We start from the raw sequence: 15,210 nt of genomic DNA, 5'->3' as shown, positions 1-15,210 counted from the left end.
CACAGCAAATTATACTGCAGATTCAGCAATGCAGCTTCCCCTATCACATCTATCTCTGGCCTCCTCATTGGAAAGTATCACTCCAGTGAGTAGGGAGCTGACCCCCAGAAGCAGCAGAGTGATCTTACTGAATAGCACCAGATTGCGTATCACAGGTATAGCTGGAAAAAATGACACATCCATTGGCAGGTGAAATCATCAACAACCACGTGTTTAGCTGTTTGCCTTCAATGTTGCATCTGACCTGTTGTCATTTTTACAAGACATGCGTGTAGGTTAATTGACCCCTGTCTAAATTGGCCCTAATATGTGTATGTATGAAAGTGAGTTAGGAAGCTTAGATTATAAGCTTCTTGAGAGTTAGGGACTAATGTGATTGTACAATATATGTAAAGTGCTGCTTACAGTGCCATACAAGTACCTGTAATACAAATAATACTGTTTCATGCACCTGGACCCCCCTCCAGTGCTGTATCTTCCCCATTGTGTGCATCTGCTGTTGCCACAGCACACAGGGGGGCTGTTCTAAAGGACTAATGTATACACTTTCAAGCAATGTGTCTGCATGCTTGCTGCCATGCCTCCTAGTGTATGTCCAGTGATCCCACCTCTACATGTTCTCAGTGTCACCATGTTCATGACTTCAGGGACCCTCTGTGATATGTAATCAGACCAATTGTAGTGTTGGGTATAAAGGAAGTAGGAAATGATTTTGGCTAGTGGTGGTAAACCTTTAGTTAACTGTTTAACCTCTTGCCGCCCGGCCAATGGCCGTTTGGCGGCTGGCAAAATCCCTCAGCGTTCTGGGTGGACGCCATATTGCATCATCCGGGGCATGTGCAGTTTGTGTGCCTGTAGAGCCACGCAGCGGCGCGATCTGTCGATGGCCGTGTACCACGGATTTGGCCGATGACAGATCTGAGTACCGGCTCCGTTGCCGGTACCATGTGACCTGCTGTGACCAATCACAGCAGGTCACATGACAGTTGTATACAATGGATGGCTTCATTCATGCCATCCATTGAATACTAGTGTGTCTAGCTGTGAATGGTCACAGCGATCACATGCACAAGCTGGGCCAATCACAGCCCAGCTGTGTCATGTGAATAGCCGTGGCCAAATCACAGCTAAGCACAAAAAAAACAAAAAAAAAAACCCTGAATGAATCTATGTCACTCAGGTAAATGCTTGCTTATAGCAAAGTAATTCTTTGCTATAAGCAAATTGTGTAAAAAAAAAAAAATACTGATCACTTCCCCACAGTAGTACAATGTTACTATGGTAACATTGTACTACTTTAGTCATATGGAAACATGAAAAGAAATCTTAAAAAAAAATTAATAAAAAATTTAAAATAAAAATTTTTTTTAAAAAAAATTATATTTTTTTTTTCATACTGTCACCAGTCAGTGTCCCTGTTCACCGCTATGCCAGTTATATGATGACCCTGTACTGCACTGGTGACAGTATGTAAAAAAAAAAATAGTGAAAATAATTTTTTTAATTATTTCATTTTCCGAAAATATATGACAAAAAAAAAACAACTTCAAAAAACTCGCCATGCCTCTTATGAAGTACGTCAGACTGTCTACTTTGCAAAAAGGGGTCATTTGGGGGATATCTGTACTATTCTGACATTCTTGGACCTCAAGAAATTAGATTGGCTGTCAGTACTTCAGGATTGATCAATTTTCAGATATATACCATAGTTTGTGAACTCTATAACTTTCCTACAAACTAAAAAATACATCCTAATTTGGGTTATTTTCACCAAAGACATGTAGCAGAATACATCTTGGCCTAAATTTATGAAGAACAATTATTTATTTGCAAACTTTTATAACAGAAACAAAGAAAAAGGTGTTTTTTTTCAAACTTTTCGGTCTTTTTTTGTTAAATTAGCAAAAAATAAAAACCCCAGTGGTGATTAAATACCACCAAAAGAAAGTTCTAGTTGTGTGAAGAAAATGACATTTTAGTTTGAGTACAATGTTGTATGACCGCGCAATTGTCATTCAAAGTGTGAGAGCGCTGAAACCTGAAAAATGGCCTGGGCAGGAAGGGGGTAAAAATGCCCTGTATGGAAGAGGTTAAGAACCATTGGGTTGGAAGAGGCCAGATTGTAGACCATGTGGGATGGAAAGAAAAATTATAACATCTACTGGTTTTGGACTGGGTGGAATAAGAGGAGGCAGAATGAAAGCTAATCTTGGACAAGTGGAGAGGAAGTAAGAGAAAAACTCATCAGTTGGTCATTTTTTGACAAACTGACAGTTGAAAGAAGATGAGACAAACTGTAATGTGAACCTGATGTCTATGGTTTATGTACTCTAGGTTGCTATTGGGTATATTACATAAATACAGTAGTTTCTTTATAGAGTCTTTAATGTAAAGTTTTTGTTTTTCTGAGTCGATTCATTTTTTTATATTTTTGGTAAACAGTTTAAGAAAGCTTCATTTTATTCATTCATTCATGAAAAAGGGAATACAGGAGGCTGAGAAGAAGCTCATGGTGGACCACTGGAACATCTGGACTTTTGAGAAGGTAGAGTGTAAGATGCTTATGGACTGTGGACGGAGGGGACAAAGCATCAGTTGGCTATTGCTAAGGTATGAAAAAGAGAAAGCAGCAAATGCTCACTCGGAACCATTTCGTGAAAATGCAGACCGAAGAAAGTACAGCCCTGGCCAAATGTTCTGAGAATGACACAAATATTAATTTTCACAAAGTCTTCTGCTTCAGTGTTTTTAAATCTTTTTGTCAGATGTTACTATGGTATACTGAAGTGTAACTACAAGCACTTCATAAGTGGCAAAGATTTTATTGACAATTACATTCATTTTATGCAGAGTCAATATTTGCAGTGCTGCCCCTTCTTTTCAAGACCTCTGCAATTCACCCTGGCATGATGTCAAACAACTTCTGGGCCACATCCTGACTGATGGCAGCCCATTCTTGCTTAATCAATGCTTGGAGTTTATCAGAATTTATGGGTTTCTTTTGCTCACCGCCCGCTTGAGGATTGACCACAAGTGGGATTAAGGTCTGGGGAGTTTCCTGGCCATGGACCCAAAATTTTGATGTTTTGCTCCCCAAGACACTTAGTTATCACTTTTGCCTTATGGCAAGGTGCTCCATCAGGCTGGAAAAGCAATTGTTCATCACCAAAATGTTCTTGGATGGTTGGGAGAAGTTACTCTTGGAGGATGTTTTTCTCCCATTCTTTATTCATGGCTGTGTTCTTAGGCAAAATTGTGAGTGAGCCCACTCCCTTGGCTGAGAAGCAACCCCACACATGAATGGTCTCAGGATGCTTTACTGTTGGTATGACCCAGGCCTGATGGTAGCGATCACCTTTTCTTCTCTGGACGAGGTTATTTCCAGATGCCCCAAACTATCAGAAAGGGGATTCATCAGAGAAAATGACTTTACCCCAGTCCTCAGCAGTCCTATTCCTGTACCTTTTGCATAATATCAGTCTGTCCCTGGTGTTTTTCCTGGAGAGAAGTAGCCTTTTTCCTGCCATCCTCCAAAAGTCTTCACCTCACCATGTGTGCCGATGCACTCACACCTGCCTGCTGCCATTCCTGAGAAAGCTCTGCACTGGTGGTGCTCCGATCCCACAGCTGAATCAACTTTAGGAGATGGTCCTGGCACTTTCTGAACTTTGCTGGATGCCCTGAAGCCTTCTTCACAACAATTGAACCTCTCTCCTTGAAGTTCTTGATGATCCGATAAATGGTTGATTTAGGTGCAATTTTAGTAGCAGCAATATCCTTGCCTGTGAATCCCTTTTTGTGCAAAGCAATGATGACTGCACGTGTTTCCTTGCAGGTAAATTAATATTTGTGTCGTTCTCAAAACTTTTGGCCAGGGCTGTAGAGGCAGAGAGGAAACTGTTCATGATCAGGGTAACAGAGGGGAAGATGACTGGTGGTGTTAGAGAAGGAAGATCAGATGCTGATTTTGGATCGAGGATAGAATAGTAAGAGTGGGAACTGGTCAAATCTGTAAGTAGAGAGGAATGGCAATTCAGCAGGTGGTAATAGTTGTTGCAGTAAAGAGAAGCAAAGTGAAAGCTGTTTGTGGCTGAGGTGGGAAACATTGAAAGCTGTTTGTGGTGGAAAGGGGGGAGGAAACTAAGCAGACGTTTATTGTGAACTTTTTCAACAAAAGCTGAGGTTTACTTTAATTCACCTAACTTAGTTGGAGGGTGTTGGCAGTCATTTAAAGCAGTATTAAGCCCAAACGCAAACATTTATTATATTGCAGCTTACCAAATCTTAGATGTGATGGCTGCCTTAGTTTTCTTTTTTTAACCTTTCCTTACTTTATGTTCACATGGTAATTCTACAAGTTTGTTGTTTTTCAAAAGAACAAATGTGGAAGTTAGAGGGATGAGACAAACCATTTACCACTGACAGGGGTGCTTACAATGATAAGCTTTTGTTTATTAATTTAAAAACTTTAACCCAAAAGAAAAAAACTATTGCTTTAAAGAGTAACTCCACTTTTGTTGCAAGAAAAAAAACAAACCCCTCTGGGTGACCTATGTACTGTATATTTCAGGGATTTTAACAAACTTTGTTGCAGATTCCTACCTTTTGTTATTCTGTAGAAATAGTGGTTTGTTTGTGCAGAGTGAATCTGTATGGGGCATACTTTATAATTATCAATCAGCTGTTGCACCTGCAGGGCACTAATAAGGAAATTGGCAGGGTCTGCATCCCTTTAGCCCTGGTTCACACTGATGCGAATTGTCACACAATCAGCACTGGAACCGTTCTAATCAGTGCAGGTCCGACATTTTGAAATGTAGTTCCTGCATTACTTTTGACAATTTCGGGTGTGACTTGCATAGACATCTGTGAATGAGGTCGCATCAAGTCGCACCTAAAGTTGCACTGCCATCCGACTTTCAATTGAAATCGCACAGTTTCAAATTTGGATCCAGTGTGAACCGGGGCTTAGACATGATTTCCCGTAGGGCGTATCTCACCACAAATTATATTTTTACTGCAGGGAATGCTAGTTTTTTTCCCAATGAAAGTAGAGCTACCCTTATGTAGAATCTCACCTTGTAAAACAACCCATTGAGTTTAGAATAGAAATTAAAGGCAAAACATTTCTGTATAGATATAAAACAAATTATAATATTTATAATGTACAGCGCTGAGCAAACTGTTGGCGCTATATAAATACTGTATAATAATAATAATAATAATAATAAAAACGTTTTTCCCCTTTTTTATAACTCATCACATACCCTCTGTTCTCAGCTGCATAAGAGCTGAGGGAAGAGAAACATCAGCACAATGATGTTCCCAGTGAATGATTGTGCAGTAGGGGCATGTCAGCAGAAGTCTGATCATTGGAAGACAGCAGGTTGAGTTCCCAGCATAGCTAGAGAACTGACCATGCTGTGCTCCTACCTAGTGTGGTCAATTTTTAACAGAGAAGCAGAGGGACTGGCAGGAACACCAGGGATTTCACACAAAGGAAGCAATACAATGACAACAGGATATTTTTTCATAGAAGTACATGGTACAGCAGGCACATATCTGGAATATGAAATGTTGGGTTTACATATTCTTTAATTGCTTGCATAACTACAGTGTGAACTAACGGTTGGGCTTCAATTTATTAGTGTATCTAAATCTGCTAATACATCTAACATTCCCCTGCCCTTAAACTGACAATGCCACTGTCCAAAGGTGCCCCCTGTGCTTCTTCATCCAGAGTGGGGGCACTCTAAAACAGGAGGTGTGTTACTGGCCAGATCACCAGGTGAAAATAGATAAAATAAAACCTAAAAAATAAAAACCAATACAATATATTGCATTCTTAGTTTTGGGTTTAATACCATTTTAACGCCCTCAGCTCAGGGGCATATTTACCACAAGGCAAACAAGGCATTTGCCTAGGGCAACATTTTTCAGGGGGGCAGCTCTGCACACACAGCATGGGGACCAGGTGGGATCTGAGAGAGGCTGTGGGCTGCTTGATGGTGTATGCAAAGCCTGACTCTTGTTCCCGGGGATGTCCGGAGCTGTGAAGGTGAGTGTCTTCTCTATCGCCGGGTGGGGGTGGAAGGCTCTCTTGGGTGGGGATTGGGGGCTGGGGTGTTGTTGGTCAATGTCAGGCTCTCTTCGTGAGGGAGTGGGGTGTTGGTCGGTGTCAGGGTCTCTTTATTGGGGGGAGACGATTTTTGTGTTGCCTAGGAAAGCACAAAACCTAAATACACCACTGCCTCAGCTCACTATTTGCCAAAGTAGGGGGCTGTGTAAAATCTGACCCCCTATCTGAAATCAACTGTGCTACAACATGTTGATTGTTACCAAAGGTGCTGCTACGGATACCTATTAGATTCTATGCATTGATGATAGCAATGCATAGAACCAGGTGAAAATAGATGAAATAAAGCCTAAAAAGTAAACACCAATACAACCAGCACATGTAATGATTGGTGAGCTGCAATATATTGCATTCTTGGTTTTGGATTTAATACCGCTTTCATGCACTCAGCTCACTATTTCCCAAAGTAGGGGGCTGTGTAAAATCTGACCCCCTATCTGAAATCAACTGTGCTACAACATGTTGGTTGTTCTATGCATTAGTGGTAGCACCTGCAATAGTAACTACTCCATTTTAGCAATGATGATTTTAAAAAAATAGTTGCACAAATAGCTTCTACCTATTCATAATGTACAAGGAAAAAATATCTAAAATAAGCTACACAGATTAGGTATTCTTGCACCTGTTCACTTTAACTGATTTTAACACATCAATGAATAAAGTGTGGGCCACTACCCAGAACTGGGAAGACAGTTTTGCTTTAAATGTCACACTCCAGTAGTTACACCAGTGTTTGCTTTTTTAAACAATAGGTGACTTCTTGTAGTCTCCTGTCTTGTCTGAAGCAGAGTGAGCATGCTCAAATGTACACAAATATTACAAATGTCAAGGCACTATGATAATACATTTTATAAGGGAATCTTTAACCTCTACAATACCAGGCATTTTTACCCCCTTCCTGCCCAGGCCAATTTTCAGCTTTCAGCTCTCTTGCAATTTTAATGACAATTACGCAGTCATGCAACACTTATATTGTAAAGAGCTGAGCAAACTGTTGGCGCTATATAAATCCTGTATAATAATAATAACACTGTACCCAAACAAAATTTTTATTCATTTTGTTCACACAACTAGAACTTTCCTTTGGTGGTATTTAATCATCACTGGGTTTTTATCTTTTTGCTAAATTAACGAAAGAAGACCAAAAATTTTTACATTTTTGTTATAACATTTTGCAAATAAATAATTGTTCATCATAAATTTAGGCCAAGATGTTTTCTGATAAATTTCTTTGGTGAAAATAACCTTTATTTAGTCTGTAAGAAAGTTATAGAGTTCACAAACTATGATATACAGTTGTGTTCAAAATAATAGCAGTGTGTTGAAAAAAGTGAATAAAGCTCAAAATCCTTCTAATAGCTTTTATTTCCATACACACAAATGCATTGGGAACACTACACATTCTATTCCAAATCAAAACATGAAGAAAAATAGATCAAATTTGTGTTGTAGCTCTAAAAAAATTGAAGAAAAGTGAATATTAGACTGTTCAAAAAAATAGCAGTGTTTGTATTCTTCTTTACAAACTCAAACATTCACTATATAAACTGAAAAATGTTTGAAGATTTTGCTTTCCTTTGAATCACTTCATTAATATTTAGTTGTATAAGCACTGTTTCTGAGAACTGCTGTACATCTGTGTTGTATGGAGTCAACCAACTTCTGGCACCTGTGAACAGGTATTCCAGCCCAGGATGATTGGACTACATTCCACAGTTCTTCTCTATTTCTTGGTTTTGCCTCAGAAACTGAATTTTTGATGTCACCCCACAAGTTTTCTATTGGATTAAGATCCGGGGATTGGGCTGGCCACTCCATAACGTCAATCTTGTTGGTCTGGAACCAAGATGTTGCACGTTTACTGGTGTGTTTGGGGTCGTTGTCTTGTTGGAACACCCATTTCAAGGGCATTTCCTCTTCAGCATAAGGCAGCATGACCTCTTCAAGTATTCTGATGTATTCAAACTGATCCATGATCCCTGGTATGCGATAAATAGGCCCAACACCGTAGTATGAGAAACATCCCCATATCATGATGCTTGTGCAACCATGCTTCACTGTCTTCACAGTGTACTGTGGCTTGAATTCAGTGTTTGGGGGTCGTCTGACAAACTGTCTCCGGCCACTAGACCCAAAAAGAACAATCCTACTTTCATCAGTCCACAAAATGTTGCGCCATTTCTCTTTAGGCCAGTCAATGTGCTCTTTGGCAAATTGTAACCTCTTCAGCACATGTCTTTTTTTCAAGTGGGACTTTGCGGGGGCTTCTTGCAGATAGCTTGGCTTCACATAGGCGTCTTCTAATTGTAACAGTACTCACAGGTAACTTTAGACCTTCTTTGATCTTCCTGGAGCTGATTGTTGGCTGAGTCCTTGCCATTTTGGCTATTCTTCTATCCATTCGAATGGTAGTTTTTCACTTTCTTCCATGTCTGTCAGGTTTTGGTTGCCATTTTAAAGCATTTGCGATCATTTTAGCTGAGCAGCCTATCATTTTCTGCACTTCTTTATATGTTTTCCCCTCTCCAATCTACTTTTTAATCAAGGTACGCTGTTCTTCTGAACAATGTCTAGAACAACCCATTTTCCTCAGAATTTCAGAGAGAAATGCACTGTAACCAGCATGTACAACATTTGCTGCCTTCCTTCCTTAAATAAGGGCAATAATTGCCACCTGTTTTTTAAAGAATGAATGACCTCACTAATAGAACTCCACACTGCTATTATTTTGAACATGCCGCTTTCAATTAGTGATTCAATTACACAGAATCAGCAGCATGCATGTCATGACTGTTGGGTCTGTTGGATTTCTATTACTCTACTACACCTGCTAGTAAATTATTTGCCATGTAGAAATATAATTTCTACCAAAAACAGTGATTGATCAGGTTAGTGATGTCTGACTTCTATTATTTTGAACACAACTGTATATAATTTTTTGAGACGGGTAGAGCTTTCTGTGATGTTTTAACCCTTGCCTCCTGTGCACATATACTGTATGTGGCCTAACAGAAGTGGGTTTTCTTCCTTGAGGCCGCATATATCCCTATATGCATTTATGCTGGGAATGCGCAGCACAGTGCACTCCCAGCACAGAGACCAGGCTCTGACCAACAGGCCCGGGCCTCATACTAACAACTAGAATCCTGGAGGCCCGGTTCCTGATCACCCGATAGCTTTCATAGTCTCTGATTGTCGATCACAGTGATCAGTCAATGTACAGCCCACCCCTGTGTTTTTTTTTCTTCTGAATGGAGAGAAAAATACATTATATCTTTTTTTCCCTGCCAGAGGAGAAAAATGTAAACAAAAGAGTGTAAAAAAAATAGTAATAAAGATAAAATAGCTAGATCAGGGTATGATCTAGGTCAGTGACAGGGTTAAGGCCAGGGTCAAAGGTCAAGGTTAGAATCCAAGGTGAATGGTTGGGGTCAAAGGTTAGTGCCAGTGTCCTTTGGGTGAGATTTCTTTTTTCTTTAATTAGCATGTGTCAATTAGTGTCAGTGTGTTTTAGGTAAGATAAAAAAAGTAAAATGCAGAACACTGTTTCTGGGCACTACTCTGGGAACAAACAACAAAGAATGTACACATATGTGATATCATTCCAATCATTAGAAGCAGGAGAATTCATTTTTTGGTTGTTCTTTGGTGGTAGATTATGGTAACAGCAAGAAATATACAAGTAAATGTAAATATTTTTTTCTTTACTATTTTGGGCCAGTTTTCCTTTGATACTGAAACAAAAAAATAAATCAGGAGAGTTTACTACCAAACCAGCCTTGAGGTTAAAATATTTTAGTGACGCTTCATGAGATTGAAAGTGAAGGATTTAAGTATATAATTACAACCATATCTAACATGCAAATTATATGTGTGTTTCTTCCTAACAAAAACAGACATTTTGTTCAGCAGTATGTGAACAATGTTTACACATTTTATTATCTGAAAAATAAAAACTGTTTAACCGCCTCCTGCCCGCCATATAGTAATATGACGGACGCAAGGTGGTTCTCTCATTCTGGGAGGACGTCATATGATGTCCTCCCATTCTCACCGCGCATGCGTGGCTCCTGAAGCGCGCAGCGCAGCGATCGGTGGTGCGCTGTGTTCCTCGGACACAGCAGATCACCGATCCACGGAAAGAGCCAAAGATGTCGGCTCGGTCATGTGATCAGCTGTGTCCAATCACAGCTGATCACATGTAAACAGGGAAATGCCGAATATCGCCATTTCTCTCCCAACGAGCTGTCACACTGACAGAGGAGAGGAGAGCAGAGCCGGTAATCGTCATTCCTCAGAGGAGACATGTACTCAGATCATCAGGGCAGTGATGATCAGTGTGCCCTGATGATCTGTGTAGCCCCAGCAGCGCCACTTGTCAATGTCTATCAGTGCCAACTCTCATCCATGCCACCTGCCAGTGCCCATCAGTGCCACAGCAATGCCACATATCAGTGCCTACCAGTGCACATCAATGCCATATATCAGTGCCCATCTGAGCTGCCTTTCAGTGTCACCCATCAGTGCCAGTCAGTGCCACCTATCAATGCCAGTCAGTGCCACCTATCAATGCTGCCAATTAGTGCCATCTATCAGTGCCAGTCAGTGCCACCTATCAGTGCTAGTCAGTACTGCCTATCAGTGCCCGTCAGTGCTGCCTATGAGTGCCGCCTATCAGTGCCAGTCAGTGCCGCCTATCAGTGCCATATATAAGTGCTGCCTTTCAGTGCCCATCAGTGATGCCTGTCAATGCCCATCAGTGCCACCTATCAGTGTCCATCAGTGCAGCCTATCAGTGCCCATCACTGCAGCCTCATTAGCGCACATCAGTGAAGGGGAAAAATCACTTATTTACAACATTTTATAACAAAAACTAAGAAAAAACATTTTTTTTTCAAACTTTTCAGTGGTTTTTGGTTTGTTTAAGAAAAAATAAAAAACCCAGAGGTGATTAAATACCACCAAAATAAAGCTCTATCTGCCACAAAAAAAATGATAAAAATTTCATATGGGTACAGTGTTGCATGACACCGCAATTGTCATTCAAAGTGTGACAGCGCTGAAAGCTGGAAATTGGCCTGGGCAGGACGGGGGTACCTAGTAGGCTAGTGGTTAAAGCAATATGAATTGTATTGTGCTTTAAAAGAGAAGTTCAGGGATTTAAAAAAATAACCATCATACTCACCTAGGTGAAGACCAAGAACTGAGAGATCAAAGACTGCTGACTGCCCAGTTCTTGATCTTCAGTGAGAAAGAGTTGGTGACTATCAATCACCATCTCTCTGCTCTGCACCTCCAATGCTCACTGGAGCAATGGGGCTGTGCAGGGGCAGGAGCGGCTAGCTCAGTCACCCAGCAGTTCACTGAGAGGCTCAGCCAGCTCCTGGTCCAGATATCTGGGTGGATCCCGACATTAAGCCCTTCACACCTAAGGGTAAAACAAATCTTAATGCTTAAGCACAATCTTGCAACTTTGGCATGTGTTAGTAAAACCATACATATCATCACAACTTCTTTGTGCATCCAGATGGATTATACCTTGTTTTTTTCAGTACAAATTGGGCTTTAATTTGGTGGTACATGGTAATGGACTCCTGATTTTTTTTTATTATCAAAGGAAAACTGGCCAAAAATAGTAAAAAAAAAAATCATTTCTTTTAATTTAGCTGTGTGTTTCTTGTTATGACCATAACCTACCACCAAAGAACAACCCAAAATACATTTTCCAGCTCTTGATGATCACAGCAATACCATATATGTATATGTTATTTGTTGTACAGTCCAGAAACAATAGTGCGCATTTTGTTTTGTATTTTTTTTTTTTACCTAAAACACACTGACCCTAACTGACACCGATACCAATGAAAAAAAAATCCTGACCTTTGACCTTGACCCAAAGTATTAACTAACTAACAGTGGTACTGAATTAGATCAAACCTTGATTTAGGTATTTTGTCTTTATTTTTTCTTTTCTTTTTTTTATATTTCTTTATTTTATCTTTTTTTTTTTCTTTAACAGTTTTGTGTTTTTTTTCTTCTATGCAAGGAGAGAGGGAGATACAATGTACCTCTCTCCTCCATTCATAGAGAGAAAAAAAACAAGGGGTGGGCGGGCTGTACAGTGACTGATCACTGTGATAGCCAATCAGAGGTTATCACAGCAATCATGTGACCCGGAATCGGGAGTACCGGGTCCCAATCGTTAGAACAGGACCCACGGTTCTCAGTGACACCCCGGTCTTTGTGCTGGGAGCATGTTGTGCGGTGTGCTCCCAGCACAAAGACAGGTACGCAAATATGCGGCCCCATGGACAAAAGCCCAGTTCTGTGAGGCCGCATATTTGTGTTATGTCGGTGTGAAGGGGTTAAAGTCTGGATCGCTCAAGACATTAGCCCACTGTCTGTTGAATATCGGTCACAGAACTAAGTGCACTTCTGTGACCCACAGGGGAAGGAGGACCAAAATAGCTTTGACCCTACTTCTCCTTTACCTATTTGAGCTTTAGATGTGGTGTCTACTAGACATAACCAACCTGTCTCTGGAATAATACCTTTCAATCTTACCTGAACTTTGCGTACAAACGAAGGCGTCACGCGTTTCTCAAAATCATCAATCGGAGTGTAAGAGTTCAGGATCTTGACAATCTACAGCAATACAAAAACCAAGACACAATTATCCTTAACATTGAAATTACACTTTAAGACTTTTTCAACTAAAAAAGCTGCTTTGCTGTTTTATTGCCAAATTCAAACATGAATACCTGCATAGGGGAAAGGGCCGTACATCGCTCACATATTTCTTTGGCATCTTCGTCTTTGATCTTTTTCACCTGTAGTAGCCATGCAGCTTGGGAAAGGGGTTCCAGAGTCTCTTTGGCTGTGCTTCCTTGTAGATTCTTCCCCTGTAGCCATTCTTCTAAATAACTTATATTGCACCTACAAATAAACAACAGGCTGGTGTTACATGAAAACGCCATCATCATCCATCAAGAACCAGTGTATTCATAACATTCACTTGGGTACCATGTTTCAAACCAGAGGAAAGTCAGTTTGTTAGATACTGTATATACCATATTGAACCTTTAAGGTGCACTGACACTGAACACAGTTGACGTGAACTATGTCCAAGTTCAATTGTTCCCCCCGCACACACACATCATCACCTTTGCTCATCAGACCACAGTGATCCCTACTTCTGTGCTCAGTGATCAATGGAGAGTTATGTGCTCAGGCGGGCTGGTGCACCATGCCTAGGCACAGTTAAAACTTTTAAAACAGTTAAAAGCATGAGTAAACCCTTAAGCCAACTGCCAATCATGTTTAACAAATCTCTAACATGGGCATAGCATCTGAATGTACATTTATTGATTCCTAAATCATCTCCTTTTTAGCAAGGTATCACCCAGACCTGGCCACACTGAGCAATCAGGGCCTTCCCACAAAAGAAGTAAATAGTCTCTAGGACAAAGTGTTGCTAACACTTAACAGTAAAATCACTGTTAAGGTGCAAACACACGTCAATTAGTTTTGTACGGCTTGCTATATTTGTGCTTTTACTAAAGAAATCTTCTCAATTACCTGGACTTTTTCCTGTCAACTTGGTTACTTCAAAGTGCACTGCATGGCCAAAGGCAAGGCTTGTAGTCTTTGAATGCTGGTTTGGATGATGGTCTGTTGTTCCTGGCGGTAGCAGTATTTTCGAATGCTTGGATAATCAGGGTCTTTACTTTGCTCCAACTTTGGAGCTTTAGCACACTCCCTACCATTTCCCTATCCAATTCAAGGTTCTGTTTGATAAATATGGTTGTGTATAGGGATCTCAGAACTTAGAGAAGAACAATTAAAGGTACATGAAGTTAAACTGTGATGTCTGGTCTTATGTGCAGTAAGAAAATATGATAAAAAAAATTACATTTCAGAATGAAAAGTGGTGCTGTCTATTCACACATCTCAGTAAAGCGGCAGCAAAGAGAGACATTTCATACATGTTTTAACTCTATACTTTGCCCCAACACTGAAATTTAAGTCAAGCTTACGATTTACACAATGAAATAAAACAGACAGACCCTTAACCCAATTCACCCCTCACCTTAATTCTTAATCTAACTCAGTGGTCTCCAAACTGTGGCCCGGGGGGCTGAATGTGGCCCTTTGCTTGGCCTATCAGGCCCTTTGGGGCACTTTTCCACCCACTGATACCAGGCACTATTCCTTCTAATTACACCAACAATGGAGTATAATTACTGTTACTGATACCAACAATAGGTATTCCTACCAATGACAGCAATGATGGGGCACTATTCATACAATTGTCACCAATGATGGGTTAGCATTCCTACCACTGACACCAATGTTATGAAATTATTCTTCCCACTCACACCAATGATTGGGCACTAATTCATACCACTGGCACCAATGTTATGGAACTATTCTTCCCACTGACACCAATGATGGGGCACTATTCCTACCACTGACACCAATGTTATTGAACTATTCCTCTCATTGACACCAATGGTATGGAACTATTCTTCCCACTGACACCAATGATGGGGCACTATTCCTTTCCCTGATGCCAACAATAGGACACAATTTTTTCCCCTACTACCAACAGTGGATCACTATTCCTCCTATCAATACCAATGACAAGGCATTGTTTATTCCCATTGACGTCGGGGCACTTTCTACTCACACTGGCCACAGTCAGGACCCCTCAATGTCTGAAGGACAGTAAACTGGCCCTTTGTTCAGAAAGTTTGGAGACCCCTGATCTAACTCTAAATGAATTCCTAACACTCCCTAAAGCTGAATATATTATCTGCACCAGTAGTGCTCAACACAAAATCTCTGCTGTTTCTGTGCCAAACTGGTGCAAGAAAAATGAACTGCCCTTGGTAAACATGTAAGAACTTTCCCTTCCAATTGCTATTCAAACACATTGTGACATTCTTATTCACAATGTATAAGGTGGGAGGCATCTGTGCAGTTTCTCCAAAAACTAACTTAGCTGCTCATAGTAGCACTTTTACCATTAAATTCTGCATAGTATATTAAAATATAAAAAATAGTACATTATA

General features: G+C 40.4%; 1 protein-coding gene across 1 annotated transcript in view; it reads right to left on the bottom strand.

Moving 5' to 3' along the window:
• The window catches only part of LOC149455885 (unconventional myosin-Vc-like), a 194,037-nt gene that overhangs the window by 4,580 nt on the left and 174,247 nt on the right, over positions 1–15,210 (bottom strand). The window contains exons 39-40 of the mRNA XM_089685756.1: positions 12,898–13,072; positions 12,701–12,781 (exon numbers count right to left, since the gene is read on the bottom strand). Coding sequence (XP_089541882.1) covers positions 12,701–12,781; positions 12,898–13,072 — 256 coding nt within the window. The remainder of the gene's footprint in view (positions 1–12,700; positions 12,782–12,897; positions 13,073–15,210) is intronic.

The sequence above is a fragment of the Staurois parvus genome, unplaced genomic scaffold (genome assembly GCF_062004578.1).
Source record: "Staurois parvus isolate SC_StPar_1 unplaced genomic scaffold, SC_StPar_1.0 ptg000385l, whole genome shotgun sequence".
Taxonomy (NCBI): Eukaryota; Metazoa; Chordata; class Amphibia; order Anura; family Ranidae; genus Staurois; species Staurois parvus.
The sequence above is the reverse complement of the archived record's forward strand: the minus strand, read 5'-3'. Positions and strand labels throughout refer to the sequence as shown.